The sequence below is a fragment of the Suncus etruscus genome, chromosome 17, assembly GCF_024139225.1.
Source record: "Suncus etruscus isolate mSunEtr1 chromosome 17, mSunEtr1.pri.cur, whole genome shotgun sequence".
NCBI classification, from domain to species: domain Eukaryota; kingdom Metazoa; phylum Chordata; class Mammalia; order Eulipotyphla; family Soricidae; genus Suncus; species Suncus etruscus.
This window is the reverse complement of record NC_064864.1, coordinates 2,731,563-2,758,042: the sequence shown is the minus strand read 5'-3', so window position 1 is coordinate 2,758,042 and position 26,480 is coordinate 2,731,563. Positions and strand designations below refer to the sequence as shown.

General features: G+C 37.9%; 2 protein-coding genes across 2 annotated transcripts in view; one reads left to right on the top strand and one right to left on the bottom strand.

Annotated features, from left to right (window-relative positions):
* Nucleotides 1-26,480, bottom strand: part of CTNNA3 (catenin alpha 3) — a 1,601,008-nt gene that overhangs the window by 955,768 nt on the left and 618,760 nt on the right. The window lies entirely within an intron of this gene.
* LRRTM3 (leucine rich repeat transmembrane neuronal 3) overlaps nt 3,228-26,480 on the top strand; it is a 179,609-nt gene continuing 156,356 nt past the window's right edge. Inside the window, exons 1-2 of the mRNA XM_049790492.1 lie at nt 3,228-3,900; nt 4,296-5,827. Of these exons, the coding sequence (XP_049646449.1) occupies nt 3,897-3,900; nt 4,296-5,827 (1,536 nt within the window). The 5' untranslated portion in view covers nt 3,228-3,896. The remainder of the gene's footprint in view (nt 3,901-4,295; nt 5,828-26,480) is intronic.

The following is a 26,480-nucleotide window of genomic DNA, read 5'->3' as shown; positions in this document are numbered from 1 at the left end:
AGAGTGATGAGTGCAGTTAGAGAAATAACTACACTGAAAACTATCATAACAATGTGAACGAATGAGGGAAATAGAAAGCCTATCTTGAGTACAGGTGTGGGTGGGGTGGGGAGGAGGGAGATCTGGGAAATTGGTGGTGGGAATCTTGCACTGGTGAAGGGGGGTGTTCTTTACATGACTGTTATCATACAACTACAATCATATTTGTAATCACGGTGTTTAAATAAAGATAATTAAAAAAAAAAGAATAAGCAGCACCAACTTGATGGGTCCTTAAGTCTTCATAGAGCAGCTTTTTGCAAGGGGCAAAACACCTACTTCAATGGCTACCTCCCATGAAGAAGCAGGGTGAGTAAGGAGTAAAAATCAGAGTCTTTCAGTCAGCAAAGAGATAAGAGAGGGAAGTTATAAATAAGATTCTCTTTAGTCTTTTAAAATAGACACCTGTTGTCAAGCCCCATTTAGGATATTAGGTGATGAAAGTATTTATATGCCAAAAGGAATATTTAAAAGTCTATTTACTTTACTCATAAACTATACTGTCTATATATAAAGCAACATCTATGTTGTATGTAAAGCTTGGCAATTATTTGAAACATTCTAGTTTCTTACCTTTTTGTACATGTTCTCTGAAAATACTTTATCCACAATTCTACATATCACTGGATTCTATCACTGAATTCTATGGGATCAAACTTGTCTATATTAGAATAACATGTCATAGCCAGTATATCCAATACCAAATGAACACGTACTTCCTGGAAATATTCAATACAACTACTGTAAGTGTCAATTGTGCCCAAGGTCTTCTGAAAAAGAACTGGGACAATCCATTGTCTTATCCTCATATAACCTGCATCATATCAAGGGTGGTGTGGCCACTCAGAGAAAAATAGGTACTAATGTATTCATCCACTTACAGTGTGATCTTTTGGGTTTTTTTTGGGGGGGGGGAGGTGGCCACATCCATCAGTGTTCAGGCCACTCAGCTCTGTAGGAGGTATCTGGGACCCCAGCCACTCCCCAACTCCAACACTGTGCTTCATAAATCTTTAGATCAGAGTTGGTGGCTAAGCCTAATTTCTTCCATTTCATTAAATCAGGATCTTGGGGATGAAGTTCAAAAATGAACATTTTTAATAAGATCTTTAGATGTTCTTTATGCATCTGTGGTATGAATAATTTAGGGACACCACTGTTCGATTGATAAAATGCTACCTGAAGAATTGGTGTTTTTTAATTAAAAAATTCTTCTTTTTTAGCCCCCTAAATGATGTCTAGAAAGCCAGGGGCTTCTTCCTCCCAGAGAAGAAAGGGAGTTCAGCAAGGACCCCAAGTGGCAGCATTGATCTAGATCTGCAGAGTTGGAGAATACTTGTAAGTCACAGTTATGGAACTCAGGTGAGCTGCAGTAGGTAATGCTCAGAGGACTGTTTGGTGCCAGGAATCAAACCAGGGTTGGCTGCATGCTAGACATGTACCTTAACCTTTTTATTCTCTCTGGCCCCACAGTTAGTGATTTTCTCAAGACTATATCTAAGCAAAAAATAATAATTTAATCTAAAAAAATCACCCAGTCATCATTGGTAAAGACAATGAAGATCTTCAGGGCTCATTTCCAGGGACATTAGATGTCTAACTCATCCAACAAAGACTAACAAAAATAAACTTAAAAGAAATATATACAACCTAAATGTAAACATAATGTTTTTTTCTCCATGGTACTGAAGTTATCATAATCTACTTTTAAGAAGAAATAAATCAGACCTTACTCATAGAGTCAAAGGACTCATAAAATAATAAAGTTTAGATGATAGGGATTAGAAAGCATTCTCAGAAATCGCTCCTGGCAGGCTCAGGAGACCATATTGAATATCAGGGATCAAACCCAGGTCAGTTCAGGGTCAGTCATGTGCAAGGCAAACACCCTACTACTGTGCTATTGCTCTGGCCCCTCCATTCCAATTTCCTTTTTTTTTTCCAAGTGATAACATTTTTTTCATGACAGCTTTATTGTCCCAATACCTTAATCAGGATAATGACTTACTTTAACATAAACATTTAAAAATTGATAAAGCAGGATCATCTGTGGGCATAAATTCAAACAAATGAAATATTGTTCTGGGGGCTCAATATTCAGAAGCAGATGGCTTTCCCATGAAAGGACCTGGGTTTGATCCCCATGGCCACAGATGTATGCATGCACCCTGGATTCGGTGCCCCCACCAAGAGACTATAGCAAAGTGTGATCTAGACAAAGTGTGGTCTCTCAAACTGTCCCTGGCCTCTATCCCCAGGCACTGACTGCTTGAAAACACCCTCCTACCCTCACCACCAAATTAAGATTTAAGAGAGGCTGAACTTTCTCAGTCTTCCAACTAGAATTCTCTATGACCTTGAACAAGTTGCCTTTCTGCCTCTCAATTATTTTTTTAATCTTTACAAAGAAGGGTTATAAGACAGTGATGTGACTTTTTAAAGACTAAAACTTGATACTCCATTTCTAGCCCTTGAAAAGTGCTCGATAAATATTATTAGTGTAATAAATATGGCAGCATCAATAAATTGAACTGAGTGATCTCTTGATTTTCTGTCTCCCACTAAAAAATGCTTTATTTCTCCCCTAATTAAAAAAAAAAAAAACTAAAGAGAAGAATTAAAACAGCAACCAACCACTTTCACGTCAGAAGCCATTAAAGCAATGATGTATTTTGTGCAAAACCCAGAAAGGCCCCTGGACACATTAATCCTTTGTCATTAGTGTCCCCTTCAACTCCAAAATGTGCATGTCACAGCACCAGGGGGAGGGGGGGACACCTTGCATAATATCACCAGGGTGACACCAAGGGGGGGGGGGTCAGATGGTCAAGGCATCTGCTGCCTTCTGAGAAAAAAAAAGTTCAATAATTGATTGGATAATTTTTAATCCAACGAGGCGCAGCAAAATTGACATCTGATCAGTGAAACTTCATATGCAGCTCTAGAGAAAAAAAATGAATAAATTAACTCAGGGCATCCATCCCATGTTTTAGAGCTCAAGAAGAGGATGCTAGTAAGAGGCAAAGGCTCAAACTGTCAGCACTGGACGTGGGTGGAGCTGTTCAGTTATTGATTAGGGGCGACCATTCAGTGGCTAGTGAGGCGCCCCAAAGAATCATTCATTTTCCAGCCCAGAGCCTGGCTCATTTGCAAGATAAAAGAGAGACATTTCTGCACATGCCCATCGTGCTCTTCACCACTGGGGGCACTTTTACATAAGACCGCATTCACCGGAGCCCAAGCAACAGTCGGAGCTGAGGTCCAGAATGACAGTCTGCAGAAGTGAGCCGGAGCTGAGCGCCTGTGCAGTCCGGGGCTTCCCTGCCTTCTGGGCTCCCTCACCGCTCAGTGGCTGAAACTGGGTGCTCAGCGGCCCTGTCACCCACGCTTGGGCTATGGAATACAGGTTTGGCAGAGCGGGTGACCCCGGGTTGCCTCCAGGAATAATACCTCATGCATTGCTATAAGAAGAAATTTTAAGAAGCCAGTTTCTTTTTTTTTTTTTTCTTTTCTTTTCTTTTCTTTTTTTTTTAAGAGCATCCCTTTCTCTAAAATTTTTTTTTTCTTTTTCTGGTAAAGATGCAAAAACGTAAGATCCATGAAGATCCTATTACCTAGGGAGATTTGGATGTTTTGCTGTGAATGCGGTGCTGGGATTTATTTGTTCTTGGAGTGTTCTGCGTGGCTGGCAAAGAATAATGTTCCCAAATCGGTCCATCTCCCAAGGGGTCCAATTTTTCTTCCTGGGTGTCAGCGAGTCCTGACTCACTGTAGTGCAGCTGACAGGGGCTGTCACGGAAGTGGGCCCCCTAAGCCAAAGCGAGAGACCTGAGGACGACCTTTGAACAATACAAAGGATGGGTATGTTTTGTCATTTTTCTTCTTCCTTCTTTAAAAAAAAAAAAATCCAACCAAAACACCCCCCCCCAAATACAAAACCCTCTAGTCTGTGTCTTAATTCTACCTTAATTGTTGGAGAGATTCTATTGCTTCTGTTCTCAGACTATAATTTAGTTGCTTAGTGGACAAATTTCCTTGCTTAACTACTGAGAGAGAGAAAAAAAAAACCTCACTGAACATTATGCTCTGTAAATGATGAGATGATATTGGATGGCAAATGTTATTATCTAGATTTAAAATTCTTAAATATAAAATACATGCCCACTCCCTTTTTTTTTTTTTTTTGCTTGATATTTTTTTAAATGAATGCATTCCTGTTTAGGGGGATAACTTTTCTAAGTTGTTTTTATTTCCAGGTTTCAATGTAATTAGGCTACTGAGCGGATCAGCTGTTGCCCTGGTTATAGCCCCTACTGTCTTACTGACGATGCTTTCTTCTGCCGAGCGAGGATGTCCAAAGGGCTGTAGGTGTGAAGGCAAAATGATCTATTGTGAATCCCAGAAATTACAGGAGATCCCCTCCAGTATATCTGCAGGCTGCCTGGGTCTGTCCCTTCGCTACAACAGCCTGCAGAAACTCAAGTACAATCAATTCAAAGGGCTGAACCAGCTCACCTGGCTGTACCTGGACCATAACCACATCAGCAATATTGATGAGAATGCTTTCAATGGCATCCGCAGACTCAAGGAGTTGATCCTGAGTTCCAATCGCATCTCCTATTTCCTCAACAATACCTTCAGGCCGGTGACCAATTTAAGGAACTTGGACCTGTCCTATAATCAGCTGCATTCTCTGGGCTCGGAACAGTTCCGAGGCTTGCGCAAGCTCCTGAGTTTACATCTACGCTCCAATTCTCTCCGAACCATCCCTGTGCGCATCTTCCAAGACTGTCGCAACCTGGAACTTCTGGACCTGGGCTATAACCGGATCCGAAGTTTGGCCAGGAATGTCTTTGCTGGCATGATCCGACTCAAAGAGCTGCACCTGGAGCACAACCAATTTTCCAAACTCAACTTGGCCCTCTTCCCCAGGCTGGTGAGCCTTCAGAATCTCTACTTGCAGTGGAATAAAATCAGTGTCATAGGACAGACCATGTCCTGGACCTGGAGCTCCTTACAAAGGCTCGACTTGTCGGGCAACGAGATCGAAGCTTTTAGTGGCCCCAGTGTGTTCCAGTGTGTCCCCAATCTGCAACGCCTCAACCTGGATTCCAACAAGCTGACCTTTATTGGTCAAGAGATTTTGGATTCCTGGATCTCCCTCAATGATATCAGCCTGGCTGGGAATATCTGGGAATGCAGCAGAAACATTTGCTCCCTGGTCAACTGGCTGAAAAGTTTCAAAGGGCTGAGGGAAAACACCATCATCTGTGCCAGTCCCAAAGAGCTGCAAGGTGTCAACGTGATCGATGCCGTGAAAAACTACAGCATCTGTGGCAAAAGTACCACCGAGAGGTTCGACCTGGCCAGGGCTCTCCCTAAACCCACCTTCAAGCCCAAGCTCCCCAGGCCTAAGCATGAGAGCAAACCTCCCTTGCACCCCACGGTGGGGACCACACAGCCCGGCCCTGACCCAGAGGCCGACTCGGAGCATGTGTCCTTCCATAAGATCATCGCAGGCAGCGTGGCCCTTTTCCTGTCCGTGCTGGTCATCCTCTTGGTCATCTATGTGTCATGGAAGCGCTACCCGGCCAGCATGAAGCAGCTGCAGCAGCGGTCCCTCATGCGAAGGCACAGGAAAAAGAAGAGACAGTCGCTCAAGCAGATGACGCCCAGCACGCAGGAATTTTATGTCGATTATAAACCCACCAACACAGAGACCAGCGAGATGCTTTTGAATGGCACAGGACCCTGCAGCTACAGCAAGACAGGCTCCAGGGAATGTGAGGTATGATGAAGCCCCGTGCCAGCCCAGTGGCTCTTAAATTCAGGCTGGCACAGAAGGGGTGCTTTCTTGAACTCTGGGGAGTCTACTGGGGAATGTGGTGCTCTCCACTTGGCTCCTCCCCTATCTCTCTACCCCCCCCCCCTTCAACCTCCTAGTCTTTGCTGGCATTTTAACACATTCATAATACTGGTTATTTTCTTCTCAGTCATAATCAGCCCATTGAATTTTAAATGCCTCCCCCTTTCTCTCCCCCCCCCCTCGATGTGAATCTTGAAGTCAAGCTTTGGGAAAATGCCTATTGTGTCCCATCCTTGACTGCTTGTGTTCAAGTCCCACTTGTTTAAGATAGAAAACTTCTTTCATACATAGCCCCACATCTGTTGTTATTTCTCCTGCTAAGACCCAATCTCCAGTTAGGGAAGGGAAAAAAAGGGAAGGGAAAAAAAGTGAAGGAAAGACCCCAGGATCTTGGGAGCTGGGACCAGAGCTAAGGGATGAGTCAGAGGGACAAATGTTTGTTAGAGGCACAGACTTAGAACAATGCCTGGCTAGAAAAAGAACATTGCAGGAAACTATCAGAAGATGGTGCTGCTTTCATGCAGTTTCCAGAGATATTTGAATCACAATAAAGCAAGTCTGGGGTGTGGGGAGCCAGGGGTCAAACTGCAGCAAAGAGCTGAGTGCTTAAAGCCAGCCCTGCAGAAGCACACCAGAGCCTGAACAGTTCATCTCTTCAAGCCGCTACTGTTCTGAATATAGGGAGAGTGTGGCTGAGGGACAGATTTCTCCACGGTTCCTCTTGGTAGGGAGTTTGGGGTGTGTATGTGGAGGGGGGGGGGTTGGCGAGCTGGCAAATAGAAGGCAGTTTAGCTTGCTGCCTATATTAGGGGCCTGCGCTTCCAGCATTTCTCCCACCAGTTCTCTTTTAAGACCCCGGTGGTTAAGCAGCCTTGGCACTGTTTGTTCTTCCAGATGGGACTTTTTGTTTTGTGTCCCTTTATGTGTTCTGCTCCATAGTCCTCTAACAACTGATACTTCTTTCAGAAGTGTAAAGAGAATAAATTCTCAGGTATCCCTTTATCCACAATCTCACACACAGGAGAACTCTGCTAAACACTTCCATAAATGGATCCAAGCAAAATGTACAGGGAAAAGCTCAACCCTGTAGCCGTGAACTTGAGTTTTTCTCTCTCTAGTGCCGATATTAGAATGTCCCCGGGTTCCTCTGTCGTGAACTCATCCATGATTCTGAACAGATTCCGTTTCAAACCTGCAAGCTGCATGCATGTTTCGATGTCATTGGTGAAAGTTTATTGCCTGCAGTACAAATACCATAACCTCCATATTTAAGCAACTAAATGCAGTTTATTAAGATGTTAGAACAATGTCTTCGGTCTGCATCCTTTTTTTTATCCCCCACAATGAAGGGTTTTAATGTTAAAGAAGCTAAAATCAGAAAATGCATCATTGAGTCTGCTTGGTTAAATTTGGCTGCCAAGACCCGTCTTTAACCATGTGCCTGTTCTTTCAAATTAAGATTGTGCAGAAAAAAAAAGGTGCCTATTTTTTTTTGCCAGGTTTTGTATATAGATGGGAAGATTTTCATAGGTTGAGAGAAAAATTCTCGGGCAGTCACCATAAAATATAAAAATCAGACTTTAATAAGCATCAAAATAAAATTCTTAAGGTTGGTTTTCCAAGGTACTGTGACTTTGATTAAATCTTTAAATGCCAATTTATGGGGGGAAATCGTATGCTATATCTATTCTTGGCTAAGTATTGAATATATATTTGCTATTGACAAATTGTCACAGATTCTCAGCTGCTGAATAATGCAGTTTCTTCTTTATAGTAATATGGACTGGCTAATAAGTCTGCTATGATGTTTTTCAATGAAGTTGTAATTCTACATTATTTTTCATCTACAAGAGAAAATTTTCCCTGGTTAAGCCTCATTTTTATCAGTACTAAATGTGACCATATTAATAACATGCAAGATGCACATGGAAAATTCATTTTCATAGGGATGCTTCATTTGTGATAGATTCCAATACATTTGGAATACTTAGACTTATGCATTTTCTAATTCCCGTGCCATGAAACTGCCAATAGATGAACCTTCTTTATGTATTGAAAATTGTTTCTAAAATTCAGTCATTTCATATGTAAAATTGAATGACTAGCATTTTAAGGGAGAGAAAAACCTTAGTTTAAATGCCTAACTTTATTTCTACACGGAGATAGAAATGAGAAGAAAAACCTAGAGCTAGTCACTACAGAAATACTTATTGGATTTGGAGCAAGAAATTTAAAGATGCATGTCTCCCTCCCTTTTCTGTTCTGTTCTGAGTGTTTTATGAGCTCAAGTATATAATTCTTCTCAGTTAGCAATAACTAGTTTGCCACTAGGAATTTAACGAAGCCAAGGGAAGCGACTAATGATTTATCTGCTCAAAGTGTGCTGCTCTCCCTTCATTCCTTGACGATAGTCCCTGACTATGTGACATAAATATATTTTAATAATCACTTCAAACTCATTGCATATCTGAGAAAAATAATTGCTATTCTTTTGGGGAACCCAAATTGACAGGCAGTGCCTGACTTCCCTGTGCAATAAAAATAAAAACAATCTGACCTGTTGATCCGTACTACAGAGACGCATGGACCTAGGGTAGACTCAACTCAGTCTACTGTGGAAGCTTCTGCAGAGAGAGAGGAAGGAAAAGCAATTGGCTTTATCTCTGAGCTGTCTGGATTTCCCTCCCATTTTTATGAGCCCAGAGGCATAATGCTACTTGCGGCACGAGTTTCTGTGCCAGAGTCTTCTTAGCAAAACTTATGCAAGCTATAGTCCCTCTTAAATTAGTTTATATTTTTCAAAGATGTTGACATTACATCTTTTCAAAGAATTTAAACCATTTTTTACTTGATTTGGTGAGTCAACGAAGCCTACAGACAAGAAACTCTTGCTCTGATGGAGCAGTAGTGACCTCTAGTGGCTAATACATGAATGGTTGCTATTTTAGTTCTGTTTTTTTCTTCATCTTAAAATCCAATGTAAACGTGACTCTCAAAATATAGCTTTATTTTTTATCCTAAACTAAGATTTAACTTGCATTTACATTATCTTCAAAGAAAAAAAATAGTTTTAATATAAGCTTTTAAAATTATGATTTTCACATTGACATTTTTTAGTAATGCCAAAATGCATCATAGAATAGATACTGTAAGGATTATTTTTTAAAGAAAAGGGACAAAAATAGAAATATTAAAATGACCACAAATAAATACTATTTTAACTTGGTAGGCTCGGGGGACTGTTTGGGATGCCACGGATCAAACCAGGGTCAGTCTCAGGTCAGCAACGTGCAAAGCTTATCTCTCAGGCCCACCAAATGTTCTTATATTTTCATTAAGTGGCTGATATCTTCCATAAAGAGGATACTAAAATGTAATTTGATTTAGGGTAGGGGAAAACATTATTTTAATATTAACACTGAGAGAAGCAGCCAGTAGGACTGTCTTCTCAGGCAGCTGAACACTGGGTCCATTAGCCTCCCTGACAATGATGCTACAGTGTAAGAGGTGAAGATTCATGGATAATAAGATTATGCTCCTCTACTGATGCCCTCTCAGACTTGTAGATCTAGCAAGATTTTTTTGAGGATGTTGTAGGTGTGTGAAGTATCTTTTCTTTCCTTGACATTTACCCAGGCAAGAACTTTGATTATTGCAAGTGTAGATTAGCTAAATGATCATCAGAACTCAGCAACAGCTCCTAAAGCCTAAGGGAAAATCAGGATGACAGGAACTTTGGGACAGGAGAGGTTCAAGAGGTGGGACAAATGTCGTTGCTGTTCTTTTCCCTTTTCTGTGGATTCTCATAAGAGTTAACAATTGTCACAAACTGCTGAAAAATTTGCTTAACCCTTAGCTTACCTTCTCTTAGCTACCTATGGTGGGAATCAGAGAGGAGGCCATAGAAACACCAATAATACATGGAAGTTAAGTAGTTTCTAGGAAATGAGCCCTACAAATAAAAAAATAATACAAAAGTGAATGTGACAACTTCCCTAATTTATGTATGACAGGATTTTGTGTCTCCAAAACTACTGATAATTTTTGTATCATTGGTGAGAATATAATAGAAAAGCTACAGGTAAAATTTACATGGAATAGTTTGGCTTTTGAATTTGAGGAATATCTCAGTTAAGAATGTTTGACATGGGGCTGGAGAGCTAGTATAGTGGGTAGGGTCTTTGCCTTGTATGCAGTTGACTCAAGTTTGATCCCCGGCATCCCATATAGCTCCCTGAGTCTGCCAGGAGACTGAGCACAGAGCCAGGAATGATGCCTGAGTGCTACTGTGTATAGCCCAAAAACAACAACAAAAATATTTTTAAAAGGGGTAGACTACAAACATTTAATTCAAAAATCTCATATTTGTTCATCAAACTATCTCAAGGAATTTTCTAAACTTTTCTCAACTTCAAGTTCATCTGTAAAATGGGCATATATTCTTGTACAGAGTGTTTTCTAGGCTAAAATACAACAAGCACCATTTCTTTTCAAGAGCACTTAACAAGAGTACTTAATATTCAACTATGTTTGCTGGTATTTAGTTCAGTTTGAGTCAATAAAAGCATAGCTAGCATCTTTGTTACAGAAGACCAGATCCTCTTAAATTAGTACAGATTTCTGAGATGTGACAATCAGTCTAGAATGTAATTATCTTCGACCTTTGGTTTCCATAAACATTCTATAAAAGAACTTATAATTATAAATAATAGCCATAATGCTGAAAACAAAACATCAAGAGAACACTGAATCAAAATCTTACCAATCTAAATAGAAAAGTCTAGTGCATTAAATAATTATGGCTGAGGCTTTAAGTGATATAGGTCAATTACTCTTCCTTTTCTAATATGACTGTTTTACTCACTGAGTTAGTTTATGGCAAAATGACATTGTTTTTGAGCAAAAGACAACTTTTCTAACATGTTACAGCAGCATATATGTTGGTTTCTTCCTAAATGAAACATTATCTATAAACATACTTATTTTATCAATTGTTCCCATTTTAGGTCACCACACATATTTCTTTAGGAAGCACAGAGGTATAGGAATGCTTTCTTTTAAAAATTGGATAGAGAGGCCAGACTGATAACACAGGTAGGGCATTTGCTTTGCACACAGCTGACCCAGGACAAACCTGGATTGTCTCCCCAGAGTTCCATATGGCCCCCCAAGCCAGGAGGGATTTCTGAGCACATAGCCAGGAGTAATCACTGAGTGTCACCAGTTGTGGCCCAAAAACAAAAACAAAAACAAAAAGTTGGGTAGAACACATCCAATGTCCTCATGGCTCATTCCTGGCTCTGCACTCAAGAATCACTTCTGTCGATACTTAAAGAACCATATGGGGTGATGAAGATCAGACCTGGGTCAGCTGCATGTCAGGGAAGTGTCATCCCCTCTGAACTATCACTCACTAGAGCCCCATTAGAGTGTTTTCTTAAATGAGCAAAAACCTAATCAAGATGCAAAATTAAGTAGTTAAATATACTTGGTTGGTCCTTTATTAAAATAATTACCAATATTTTTTGATTGAAAAAAATATTCCCAATGGGTGTCGCTGGCTATTCCAAGTATGATGCATCTGGTATTTCTAAAATTCTTAGCATTTGAATAGACAAAACATTCTTCTTTACCATTTTGTTGTTGTCTTTGGGCCACTCTCAGTTTTGATCAGGGTTTTCTCCTGGCTCTTCACTCAGGAATCACTCCTGTTGTGTTGGGTGGGTTCAGGGGACCATAAGAGATGCCAGGGATCAAACCTGGGCCAGTTGCCTGCAAGGAAAGTGCCCTACCCACTCATATCTCCTGCCCCAGTATTCCTCTTTGATAGCTGAGTTTCTATAAAATATCTGGAAAATAGATGATGGTGGTCTTTCAATGGAAAAAGCATTTGTTGGTTTTATGCTACTTCAGAGGGAGAAAGCCTTGAATTAGATTTTCTATATCTGAAATGTAATGTATTCTGAAAATCCTGTAAAGTATTCTGAAATTCCAGAAATGTAATGAAAACAAGAGTATCTGAGTCACATGAGACAAAATCCTTCTATTAACAAGAATATGTTCTAGTAACAGATCTTGAATATATGAAAATAATATATTTTATTGGGGGGTTGCTTCTTAGTCTAACCAACAACTGTAATAAAAAAGGAAAATTTTTTTATAATTCTCTCTCTATATATATGATATATGATATATATACCTATATAGAGACATATATCTCTATATAGAGATATATAGATATAGCTATCAGCAGCTCCTCCTGTCTTCCTGAGGCACTTTTCTGCATGCCTTTGTTGTTATGTTAGTGTTCTCTACTCCCTATTATGACAAAAATAACTTGTACTTTCATATAAATCAGCACACTTTGACCATCTCACTAAAAAAATAAACCATCTCCAATAAAAATGTAGGCTATAAAAAATATGCAAGGCTAGGTAACCCTTTTCACTTTCTTTACAACCTGCCAATGGACTTGTTTACAGTAACTCTCAGTTTATCTTTTGATTTTGAATGTGGAAGGAAAATATATAGAGATATAGTTGATCACTGGCATGTCAAAATATAATTCTCCTTTTTCACTTATTCCTAGAAAATAAAATACAAAACTTATTTATGGGAGTTCTCAAATGCACATCACTCATACAATTGGAATTATGTCATCTCTTGAAAAATGCTAATATTAGCCTTCACATGCAAAATAATAAACAAATACTACATTTCACAATAGACAATTTCAATGAAAGCTTCATCACACTGATTGCATCTATCCAGAGTATAAAATACATTTGGCTAGTAAAGAACAAAAGACTTCAATTAAATGTAAATCCTGACTCAGCATTCTTGGAGTTCAAGCTTATTAATGAAATGAGGATAAAAAGAAAATATGCATTGCAGTAAAACTAGAATGAGGCCATATTGAGCTTTCTTAAACTCTTCCCTTCCATGACCCCTTTTCGCCTGACAGATTTTTATACAACCCCAGATATAGTCATATAAATAGGGAGGCAAGTCAAACATTTACAGTAATAAATGGTAGATTTATTATCAAGCACATTTAAAATTTTTATATGTCCCCATATGGGATCATGAGCAACAGTTTTAAAAGCCAAGACTTAGAACATCATACTCAAGTTTTCAAGTCCCACATGTACAAAAATTGATTCTTCTTATTAATATTTACAGACTATGTGCTCAAAAATAAATATTCCTACCCAACCACTAGCAATCAATCAGAATTTTACAAGAATTTTTAAAGGAAAATTCAGAATATTATGTTGAGGATGAAGTACTAATAAAGTCCAACAAGCCTATATGATAAGATCATTAATAACTTCTGAGAAGTTGTAAAACAAATGCAACAAATTGAAGGGCAATTTAGATGTACCATCAACTTAGGAAAGAAATTTTGCAAAAAAAAAATAACTATAAGATTTGAAAACAAAATAGTGTAAATATTTGTTTGGGGCATTGCTATTTATCCAATGGAATTTAGGTGCCATTATCAGTGATTAAAACAGAATATGTAATAACAATATTTTGTATTTTATAGCAAGCTAGGCATATTGCAGAAAAAAATTGGCAGTCTTTACATGAGGTGATAAATCCAATTTTTATTCCCCATCTTTCTGTGTGGATATTTTTTTGTAACTGAATCTTTATTACATGCCAGGAGTGAGTGTTAATTGTCTATATGTGTACACACAAACACACATCATAATTTCACAAGCAACATTTCGTACTTTTTTTATAAACCAAATAGTCTAAAAAGTATAAGAGCAGTTCTTTCATGGATTATTTTCCTGCAAATTTGAGTCATTAATTCTGAATTTTTTTTACTTTCATTAATTTTAAATCCTATTTTAAATAATTAATTCTCATTCCTTATAGGGCTGCCCTAGATCATTTATATCCTACTCACAAAAATCTTCTCTAACCGAATTATACATCTTCCATTTCCATTAGGAAATGATTTCCAATGATGATATATTTCTGGTAGCTAATTTCTAATCTGATTTCTAGTTTTTTCCCAAACAGTGACACCCCTATCAATCCAGATCATATCATTAAAAGACATGAGATAAGTCATTCCTATGGACTTTTACAGGAAGTACTGAGTAAAATCTAAATTTTTTTATTTATTTATTTATTTTTATTGACACCATTGTGAATTACAAGTCTTTCACAGTTGTATTTCAGGCACATAGTGACAGTGAATTAGGGCCATTCCCACCAGCAGTGTTGACCTCCCTCCACCATAGTTTCCAGCATGCTTCCGCCACTCTTCCCAGCATACCTCCTGTGCCCCTTGAACTGTGAGCATAACAGGACCCTTTTGTGTATAGCATGTAGTAGTTTGGGTCTCTTGAGTCTGTTGTCATTGACTTTGGGAATTTTATGATATTTTATGAGCCTCACTTTGGATGTTTTTATGAGGTAAAACACAGAAATGTGTGGTCTTTATTAATTTAAACTAAAATGTACAAGCATTACATGCATATAAATTAGAAAGACGAGGTCAAGATAGACAATAAGATGAGTCAAAACCCATTTACCCTAAATTTTAAAATATACTCAATGATCTTATGGTGTTTCTCTTTAAAAGCATTTGTTTCGAAGATGTTCATCTCCAGTTTTCCATCACTTTTAAGTTTAATCTTCATACTCATTCTATTTCCCTGATGCCAAAAAAAGGTTCTTTTAATTAGTTTTAGTTTTACTTTGGCTTTGCTTTGTGTCTGCAGATCTTTTCCTAGTTCACTCACTGTACAACTTTGTCTGCCTTTTCTAGACCTTCCATTCCAATGTTGATAACAGAAATCAGACTGAAGGACTGGGATGATTTCATGGCTACAGTCTAGTTAAATCTAAAATGTATTTCTTCTGTTTTCCAAGTTTTTCATCCCATGCCTTTTCCCATTTAGAATGATTCTTCTGGGCTTGGCAAAGAACAGAGGGTAGGACATTTGCCTCGCTTGTGGCTGATCCACATTTTGTCCCATAGCCCCTCTAGAAGTGATCCCTAAGTGGTAAGTCTGTAGTAAACCCCAGGCACTGCTAAGAGTAGCCCTAAAAACCAAAGTAACCAAATCTTCTATCCAATGGCTCCTCAAACTTTCTAGATGATTCCTATTACTTATCAATGTCTATCCCCAGATCTAGATCAGTATTATTGTTCATTTCAAAGACACAACATCTAGAGATAGAAAGAAGAGGCATAATGCCCAGAACCAGGGAAAGTGCCTCTTTGAGCCAAAGACATTGCAACCCCTCAAAACCATCCTACCAAGTGCCACACACACAGCTTTTCGTAAACATGAAGTTATGTCTTCCAGAGTAAATAAGCCAAGGCAAATGACCTATGTTTAAGAGAGAAACTATAGTTTTGTGTATTAACTCAGTGAATTGCATTAGACACAGACTTTCTCCTTAGTTTTTCCTTCAACATAAACTAATATTGTATATCAGAAATAATTTGGACTGTGGAACTAGGAATAAGAAAGTTTAGACTCTGGTTCCACGACTTAGTAATTGCAAAATCTTGAGTTTAATGTTCTTCATCTTAATAACATGTGCAACTCCTTATAATGACCACAGTATCATCAGAAAAGAATGAAGAACAAGCATTTGCTTTTATTTATGGGATGTCATTGCATTTATCAGGAAACATGCTACTCTAAAGATGGTGTGAAGGTTAAATGAGATGAAATAGATCACAGAGTACAAAATCAACACATACTGTAATGTCTTCTTCCATCATTAGCTCTATGTAACTCACTAGAATTTCAGTAATACTATATAGTGTAATAGCCATATCCCTCTTTCTCCACAACCTATTTTTATTTAAAAGAATATATTTCTGGTACATTTTCAAAAATATCTGAACTGCCATAAGCTCAGGGTGTCTAGACTCATGATCAATACTGAAAATCACTGCAGTATAAAAATTCAATGTCCTAAACCTCCCAGAAAAGCCAAATCTCCACCTTTCTTTGTATGCAATTTCAGATACTTTTAACAATGTTTAGATGACTCGAAATATCATGTACCTCTCAACCTTTCTTTGTGCTAGTTCTTCCTTTTGGGAGAAAGTACTTTCCTTCCCATCAATCTTTGAACCTTTATATAAGATCCAAGTCAAATTTCACTCCTCTCAGAAGTCTCTTATCCTTGTCTTATTTATCCTCTTTTTCTACTCATTGTATACATCTCTAGGAGACTACTTTATAGGCTATCTTATGTTGGTCTTATTAGTATGTGTAGCCATTCTTTATGAGAATATGCTTCATCTCTTCATTTCTTACTCTTACTGGTAGTGGTTGGCTCCTGGCAGGCTCAAGGGACATATGGGATGCCGGGATTGAACCTAGCTAGGTCTGGGACCTTGGGTTGGCTGTATGCAAGGCAAATGTCCTACATGCTGTTCCAGCCCCCCAAAAAGTGCTTTATAAAAATCTACTTGTGGAGCCAGAGAGAAGCATGGAGGTAAGGCCTTGCATGCAGAAGGTTGGTGGTTCAAATTCCAGCATCACATATGGTCCCCCAAGCCTGTCAGGAGCAATTTCTGAGCATAGAGCCAGGAGTAATCCCTGAGCACTGCTGGGAGTGACCCCCCTCCAAAAAAAGACAAAAAAAAAGTCTACTTGTATCCAGTAGCTTTATTTAGGTATTTGTTTTGTTTTGGTTTTGGGCCACACCAACTATTGCTCAGGGGTTACTCCTGGCTCTGCATTTAGAATTATTGTTGGAGTTAGTTGCTCAGGGGTATGTACAAACCCTGTTCAGCTGCCCTACCAGCTATTCTATCTCTCAGACCCCTTTTTTAGTTCTATCAATGAAAAATTGCATCAATATAACTTTTATTATAATTTTAGAAACTAGCATAACTCATATTTTTAGTCACATTTTAAGTAATATAGGATAAAGTTATAGAATATTTAAATATTTTGTATGAGATATTACTTAGGCTTTCACCAAACCATGGCAGTCTTTACCATAAAACAAGCAGATTTGGGGGCCGAAGAGATAGCATGGAGGTAAGGTGTTTGCCTTTCATGCAAGAGGGCGGTGGTTCAAATCCCAGCATCCAATATGGTCTCCTATGCCTGCCGGGGAGATTTCTGAGCATAGAGCCAGGAGTAACCCCTGAGCGATGCCGGGTGTGAGTGACCCAAAAACCAAAAATAATATAAAATAAGCAGATTCATTGCTTAGTACATAAGTAATTAAAAATTAAATATTTAGTCATAGACTCTTTGAACTATCAAGATTTCTGAAAAATCTCACAGTCCACTTTCTTATCTTCTAATTGAAATTCTATTGTAATTGTGTTTTTAACAGTCTTCCAAGAACTGTATTCCTAGAGTCTCAGTTATTCAGTCATCCAGGCTTAGCACTGCACATTTTTAACATCTAACCTCTATTCTTTTTACTTTAGATATTCAGTGTTTACTTAAATTTGTAAAAGTGTGAAAATGTTTTCTTTAAGAAAAGACACTTACGAAGAAGAAAAAGAAGTGTTAAGGTTTTAGTTATTTTTTTTTATTTTCAGTACTGAAATATCCTTGATCTGTCTCCTCAGCTCCACAGCACAGAGTTTGAAAAGAAAAGAAAAAATACAAACTTCTAAAAGTCGCATTAATCTACTTTATATTCAAAAAGGTGAGCACAAAGTGAAGGCTAATTGAGAGACACCAAGTTCTTTACTAACCTCTAAACAATCTTGTAAGCAAGAAATGCCCCAGAGGATATATTCAGTAGTTTTCCATATGGGTTGAGAAAATTACATTTCCAGGTGCTGGAGCCATAGTACAGCAAGTAGGGAACTTCCTTGCAGGAGGTCAACCTAGATCTGATCCCCAACATTGCATATTATCCCCTGGTATGCTCCCACTCTCCCACCAAAAATAAAAGAAGAGACATTCCCATCACCAATGTCCAAAATCTCCCTCCTCCTGTTACACTGGTGATGGGTGGTGTTCTTTACATGAATGAAACCCAAATACAATCATGTATGTAATAAAGTTGGTTAAATTAAAAAAAAAAGTGACATTTCTTGAGGTCATGTTTACAGTTTTTGAACTGCCACTCTGCACTCATTTGGAACTCAGTTTTCACAATCTCGCAGTGTTTTGAACACCAATCCTCAAGGCTTAAATTATTCCCATTGTAATGACTCAAACCAGTTCCCCACTGACTGTTTTTTTTTTTTGTTTTTTTTTTTAATTTGTATTTCAACTGTACTCTAGTGCAGATGCCAGCTCTGGTATGACCAAACAGATTTCCAGTTTAAAGAGCTTTTGTGTGCTCCAATAAATAGTAGGTCTACCGCATTAACTATTATAGCTCATGAGGTTGTAAAAAAAAAAATGCAAGGGAGTTTGCTGCAGAATCATTTTAGAGTTAATTAAACCTTTCCACCTGTAATTGAAGAAAAAAAAGCAAAAGCCCCAATCCTCATAAAGGCCACGGGAAAAGGCCGTTTAAGAAATAGAAGTCCTCTGTTTATCCAGGGAGGTACTTTGCAAGGCAGACAGCAATGCCACAGTAGAGAGACAACATTTCCTCAGCTGATTCGGTTAATTAAAATGCACAGTTACAACAGACTTTCTTAGATCTGCAGATGAATGACCGAAGTCTCCATTTTCCTTCAGTATCACACAGAACCTCAAGAGGCAAACAGAACCGCCCAAACACAATTCGACTCACTAATAATTCTGGCACTATAAACATGAAATACATTTTCTCAGGCACATTTTAAAAGACATATTAGCAAGATTTATGGGCTGAGGATGGAAATAATTTGCAGCCAGGCAGTGCCAGGAGAATAGCCTTGGTTCCTCTCAAAGTGGTTTTAAGTAAAAAATTTTACAAATAAATCCACTTTAGATGCAAGGAATCCTCCACACTTTCCTTTCAGACGCGTGGAATTTTGAATCTGACAAACAGCCCGCTTCTGTTGCCAGGATTTATGAGGGATATGAAAACTCAAAGGCCACAAAAGCTATTTGTCAAATGAACTGCAGAGCGCAATATCAGTGTGTGCAGGGCTCATTTGCAGAACGAGAGCAAGGGAGGAGGGGACGCAGCCAGCTGGCAGCCCTGCCCACTCTGCCCAGTGCCAGCTAGATGCCAAGAAGTGGAGCTGAGTGTGGCTGAGAGAGGTGACGGACTAACGAGGGGGAAATAACAGAAGAGACCCTTACATTCCATCTCTGCTTTTTTATTCTATCTCAGAGTGCACAGCTGAAGAGTCTATGGGACCTTCCTAAGGTGGGTGAGCCTAAATAAGGTGGACAAGGTATTCACAAGAGGTCTGACATTTTTTGCAGGATTATGTTTATTTCTGGTCAAGGGAAGACAATCCAGGCCTTTAGTGTTCCATGAATAGAGTTCGATGAGCAATATGGCATGACATCATCTATAAATTGGGACCAGGACTTTTCTGCTCAGACACCAGGGGATCTGGGGGTCTTCATTCTGGCCATATAAGTTTGTGAGCATGACATGTTCAGAATGAGGTTACTGTCCTGTCTCACGCCTGTTTTCACAGTGAAGCAGCAAGTTGTTATAAAAGCCACAATGAAAGGTGCCATATTAACCATTTACAGAACCAAGTCTAAAATCTAGAGAAATAAGGGATAAAATATCCCAGATATGTACCAGTCAAGCATAACAGAAATTGAAATAGCCTGTTAATACCCATTAATGAAGTTTTTATATTAAATGTTCTGAAAAAAATGTTTTCTTAGTGCCACCAAAACAAACAAACAACAACAACAACCTGTTGATATGGTGTTTTAAAAATTTAGCATTAGACAACAGACAGGGCATTTGCCTTGCACGCAGTTGATCCAGGTTCGATTCCTGGCCCCCCAAGCCTGCTGCGGGGGGGACCGGGCTGGGTGCAGAGCCAGAAGTAACCCCTAAGCATGATGGGGTATGGCCAAAAACCAAATGAAACCAAACCTAAACTAACAAAAACAAAACGAAAAAGCACACAAAAATCAGCATTGGTCCTCTAAGCATCATCAGGCGTCACTCGAGCACTGTCTTGAGCACCTCCCCACTCCAAAATAAATTAAATGTAATACATTATTTAATAAGTAATTTATTCAATTTAAATTTCATAAAAATCCTTGACAAACTTTTAAATGTTTTAAATGTCTCTTTAAAATATTATTTAATTTTCTCCAATCCCCCCCCCCCCCAGCTTCCACGGTTCCACCTTTCTCCCTTCAACATGGTTATATCACAACAGCAACATCCAGTGTTCAAGGGAAGATGCTCCTATTCTTGTTACAAGCCAAATGGCCTGTATAATTTAGCATTGATTCATTCTAGTGAAAAATAATTTAAACATATTAAATACATAAGTACACTATTCAGATTCATGCTTTCAAAAATTTCCACTTGAGTATGTGAAATGATGGCTAATTAGCAAATAAATTTCTTCAAAACATTTTGAGAGGATTTCCAGTGGACATATCATGAATGCTGACTGCATGTAGGTATATATGGCTTTTTATCTGAAGGCAAGAAGATAGAAAAAAATTAGACTAAAGGTCAACAAATATTTAAAATATAGAATAATATTCAAAATTTTGATTATTTGTCTGGTTTTGGAGAATCATTCATAAAGCACTGGATTTTCCCCCTCAAGAAATTTGATACATGCCCTTTGCTGAAAGACATAATAATAATTAGTTCTTTTTAGACTTTGAAAAGAGCAGAGATGAAAGCAGTTACAAGAGTTTCTAAATGACACAAGATATGTGAAGTGATAGATATTTAGCACAAATCTCATAGAGCTGTTATGTAGAGCCATTAGTTAATTAGTTAATGATTTTGAGGCATTGAGTTGTATTAATTTTAACACTTTAACACATGTAAGGATGAAATTACTATCTCTAATATTTGAAAGTAAGTATTTTATTCTAAGATACTGGAGAGTTCTATGACGTATCACCGTAGTGGTCCATTTTAGTCTTGATATTTTTCCCTAGACATTTTCAGGAAAAACCAATTTTTACAATGATCCCTAATATCTTTATTTTTCATAAGTAGCATTGGCTTCCACTTAACCTTAAGCATATTATTGAGAAATATCCAGAACAAGGTGATTCAAATGACTATATAAGGTATTATTTGATAATGAATTATTTTCTATTTAAAGAGATATAATGATAAAATTCATTATCAAAGGGATAAAAAACTGAAAAGAAACTTTAAACTCCATAGAGATATAAACCTGCAAAGAAATCATATAGTTAACATTTGATATATCTGAGAAAAATTCAAAAGGGAGAGTTAAAATCCAGTGATAATAAGCTTGCCCTTTGGAAATAGTGATTAATTTCTTGCATCCTGGGAAAGTGTGAAAGAATGACAGAAAAAAATAGTTTGCAAGATTCTAATACGTGGGAAAACTTTTATAGCTTGGGTGAAAAAATGTACATAACCTTTATCTTGTCATATTCTACTGGGGATATTACTGTAAGGTCAAGGTACAGGCCAATGTCTCAGAGCATGCAGGCAGAAACCAGGACTCTCAGCACTATAAAAGACTCTGCTCTTCCCACAACTCACTTTTCCAAAACTTGTTGGCCTCTAACACCCAAGGGAACCATTGTTGTTATCTGACAGGATAGGATTTGGTTCTTTATACAAATGCATTCAATAACTAATACTCTTTTTAGTCTGGCATCTTTTCAGACTCAACAGAGACCTTTCTTGAGGTGCTTTTATTGTGTTTGGCATTAGATAAGTATTAGATAGGCAGATTGCTCATTGTGTCCCTCCCATCTTACAGAGAGGAAATTAATCTCATTCTGTTTCCAAGTACCCCTGCTGATGCCTGTACCAGGATATCCCTAATAAACTTCCTACTTCATATATGCCATGGCAGGAGAAAGGCAGAAATAAATTGTTAGTGAATAAAGTTCTCTATCATTATCCTCCTCTTCAACTTCCTCCTCTTGTTTTTTAAGGAAAGAGATGAGGGAAATATCAGTAAATCTAATGCAATCTTAAATCATGTTGAATTTTTATATTTTGGTCATGGATAAAATCAGCTTTAAGATTTAAGCACTTAATCTTCATTCTTCATCCCTTCTTCCTTCAGTAGCTATGTCTTTTAATCCTTTGCATTTGGACCACAACCAGTGGAGCTCAGGCTGTTATGGTTCTGCATTATGGAACACTTCTGGTGGGGTTTGGAGACCATCTTGGTACCAGGGATTGAACCTGGGTCAGCCACATGCAAGAAGCTCCCTGCCCACCCTACTCTCTTCAAGCTTTCAGTCTTGAACACCCTACTTGAAAGATCTTCTCTAGCAAAACCCTTACTTCCTGGTCTTAAGCTGCTAGCAAACCTACCAGATGCTCCATATAACTTTTCTAAAAATATTTGGGAAAGCTACCGCGTTCCAAGGTGTGAATGTGAAATTCTCAGGTCTCCAGGGTGTGGCTTCAGAACTATACTCTAAAATCAAAGTTCAATTGTTCCCCGATTATTTTCAAATGGCTTCTTTCATGGAATTGTGTTTATTGACTTGTGTTAGGAAATCCCATATGTGTTGAAGCACGCTATGAACCAGTTCTACTCAAAGCCATTTTTACCATGAGGACATTAGAACATTGAACTTATTATATATAGAATACAACATAATAGTCTTTATGAGCATCCATAAGGAAGGGAAATAGTTTGACCTCTTCTAAATACCTTTTTTTTTTTTTTGGTTTTTGAGCCACACCCAGTGATGCTCAGGGGTTACTCCTGGCTATGCGCTCAGAAGTCGCTCCTGGCTAGGGGGATTGAACTGCGCAGTCTGTCCTACGCTACCACTGGCAAGGCCGACACTTTACCTCTAGCGCCACCACGCCAGCCCCCTAAATACCTATTTTAAAAGGAGTGATTGAGGCAATGATTCCCCCTCTGTGTGGCCATGACACTTGCCCCCAAATCTCTCTTTCCTTCTCTTGCGTTAATTATTTGCGAGCAACAGAAACCAAGTTCCAAACACTTCCAAAAAGTGTTAAAGACTTTATAACTTGTTCTTTACTTTACATCTATCTTCTTCACCCTTGACTTCATTGATTTAGGTTATTTTTACAAATATTATCACATTAAAAAAATTCCTGATAAATTTAAGAAAACCTAAATTAATTCAATAAAATATGTAATCTCTTAAGGAAAAACATTAGACCACACTGGAAAAGAAGATATATATATTTATAGATACACATTATATATTTTGAAAGAACTTAATAAATGTAAATATGTACATGTATATTTTATATATAATTAAAGGGTATAATTTTTTATTTGGTTTTGGGCCACACCTGGTGATTCTCAGGGGATATTTCTGGCTCTACAATCAGGAATTATACCTGGCAATGCTCAGGGAACGTAAAGGGTAGCCAAGGTTCGAACCCAGGCCAGCCACATGCAAGGCAATAATCCTACTTGCTGTGGTTTTTACATGGCCCTGGAGAGTGTCATTTAGGACCTATGTAGCATAGTAACTTCACAACATAGATTTTAATAAAATTTTACTGGATGCATGAACCAAAGATGTTTTTCAACAAGCGACATGAACAGAAAATAAGATTGCTCAGACTATGTCTAGATAAGAAGCTGGTGAACATTAAAATGTATTTTTTAGAAAATATGGAGTGATAGCTGCAATTAAGTGGAACTTTTAACATATCTATTATCTGTTACTTTGCATTACTAGTCCACTTCTATTTTCAAGGCTCTCAAATTATAGTTCTACTTGGAAAGTTTTGATTAATGCATTATTTATGTAAGAGTCATTGATTTATGAAACTTAAACCAAAAGATACAGCACAGCTCATTTATTTTCAATATTTATATCTGCAGGAAGAATATCACAGTTACATAAGGTATTCTACCCTTGGCTAGTATCTCTCGTCACCAATCATCCAAACTGACAAAATTGAAAATATTAAAATGATAATAACCTAGTCATTGCTAGGATACTACTATTAAAATGGAGTAAAACCTCCCTCCCAAAAACTCAGTGATAACCCTTGAATTATCCTGCAAACTGCCAATATACATTCCAGTAAAATGTTCTCTATAAAGTGGATAGAAGGTGCCAAGTACAAATCTCTTAATCCCTGGACTAATTTTTAGACTAAGGAAATAACTCTAGCTCAAATAAAGTATAAATGTGACTACTTTATGTCTTTGCTATTAAGGCCATTTAATTAAATAGACTATGTGAAAACCATGTAGTCAGAAAATGCTGGTATTCATAATAAATTGACTTGATAGTATCTCTAAATGGTTAAGGAAGCATTCAATGACAACGCACATCAGATAAAGATTTTATTTTTCAAATATATGTTGCCAATTTCAAAGTAAATTAAATGAGACACAAAATTTATTAAGACTCTCCAGAAACTACTATAATGGATAAAACTTCATAAAAATCACCAAGTCAAGTAGAAGAATAAATTACAAAACTTCCTTTACTTTACTTTATTTAAGGCATGGTACATGCTTCCTTAACATATTTGATTAGTAGAACCCTATAAGTATTTTTAATTCATACTTGAGGTAGAAAAACTAAAACATATAAACTTTTAAAAGTTTCTAAAACATTCCTAATAAAAATGAAATTTGAGCTGCTATTCTTACCTTGAATAAGTTCTCTATCACTCTATAGTAATTCCTTTTATTTCCTTTTGCTAATTTGTTGTTATTGTTGTTTGGGGGCCAAGCTGGCATTGTTCAGGGCTTAATCCTGGTTCAGGATGAATTAATCCATTCAGGAATTATTCTGATGAGGGAAGAGTCTCTGAGGACTATACTGGGCGCCAGGAATCAAAACCTGGTCAGACACTTGCAAGACAAACACCCTTACCTACTGTACCATGTCTCCATTCCCATTGCTAATATTTGGATGTGCTGGGTTGTTTTTCTTTTCCTTGAAAGAAAAATAGGATTTGAAATTCTCAACTTGGAATAGTCATTTTAACATAGGTAACTACCTTGATCCAAGGGGTAAACAGTAGGGGAGAGAGAAGCTATAGTGCCTGACTTGCTTCACCTGATAGAAGAGCTATTTACACATTTTACTCATTCCATCTCCAAGCCTGATTCTAAAATGGCTGTGAACCTAGATTTAATGGACAGAAAACCCACCCTCAGGATTATTTAGATAAATAGAATATACATTAGGGAAGTCTCTGGCGCCCTTTATGAATCGGCTGACTTGCCTCTCATCCCAGATCCGTGACTTTCAGCCACTGAGTATAATATGGGATACAAGTCAATATTTTCTGGCATGCTGGGTTCATTTCCTCACCCCAATTCCTTAAAGCCTAAGACAGGTGCAGAATTCATTTCAGTCACCACTGGAGGAGTATACAGCAGCTGTCACAGGCCACACTGTGGCAGAATCTTTGATAAGACTCAGAATGAAAAAAAAAATTTTATTGTAATTGAAACTATGCAGGGGATAAAGCTTCCCAGATGCACATAAGATTCCTGAAGGATTGAAATCAGGCAGATGCCACTTTTATACCAAAGCCGAAAGAAACTACCTTTCAACAACTCATGAGGAGGTAGTCAAGTCTTTTGACAGAAAAGACATAAGCAACACATCTATCTCATCCAGAAAGTAAATCTTTTATAAGCTACAAGGGGCCTTGAAGATTATTCAGAGAAGGCCTGATGCTTTCTATTTGTTGACAACATGGTCCAAAGAAGTTAATACTTGTCTGTGATGAATAAATAAAGCTCTGTTAGTCAAAGACCTTGAGAGAAAAATCCATCACATTATTTTTCTACTGCTGCCACTGCTCTGCTTTGTTTTGCTTATTTGCTTGATTTTTTAAATAATTTTTATTGAGACCAATGTGAATCACAAGTCTTTCACAGTTATATTTAAGGTACACAGTGACAGTGAACAGTGAATTAGGGCCATTCCCATCGCCATTTTTTTAATATAATTTTTATTTTGATCATAGTGGCTTACATATTGTTGACAATAATATTTTAGGTACATATTTACATAAAATCAGGGGGGATTCCCATCCCCAAATTGTCCTCCCTACACCCCCGTTTCTGTCTTACCTCCCATTTCCTCTTCCCTCACCCCCAGGGCGGCTAGAATATGTGGTCCCCTCTGTCTCTAACCAACTACTTAGTAGTCTTGCATCAGTTTGGTCTTGATGCCTCCCTTATTTCCCCCTCTAAGTAGGGGCAGGGGTAGCTAGTTCAAGTTGCGTGCCATTTTTGATCTCCCTCCGCCCTAGTTCCCAACATGCTTCCGCCACTCTTCCCAGCGTGACTCCCATACCTTTCCCCCCTGGACTGCTAGTTTAACAGGTCCCTTTTGTGTGTAGTTTGTTGTAGTTTGGGTCTCTTGATTCTATTGTCATTGACTTTGGGGTTGATCATTTAGGTATTTAGGTCTGATCATTTTTTTAATTTTCACTTAATTCTCATGGGGCTGCTTTGTCCTGATACCATCCACATTTTTTTCCTCAATTTGTAGCAAGATATAAAAATATGGGGTAGAATTGCTTGATTTTTGTAAGGGTT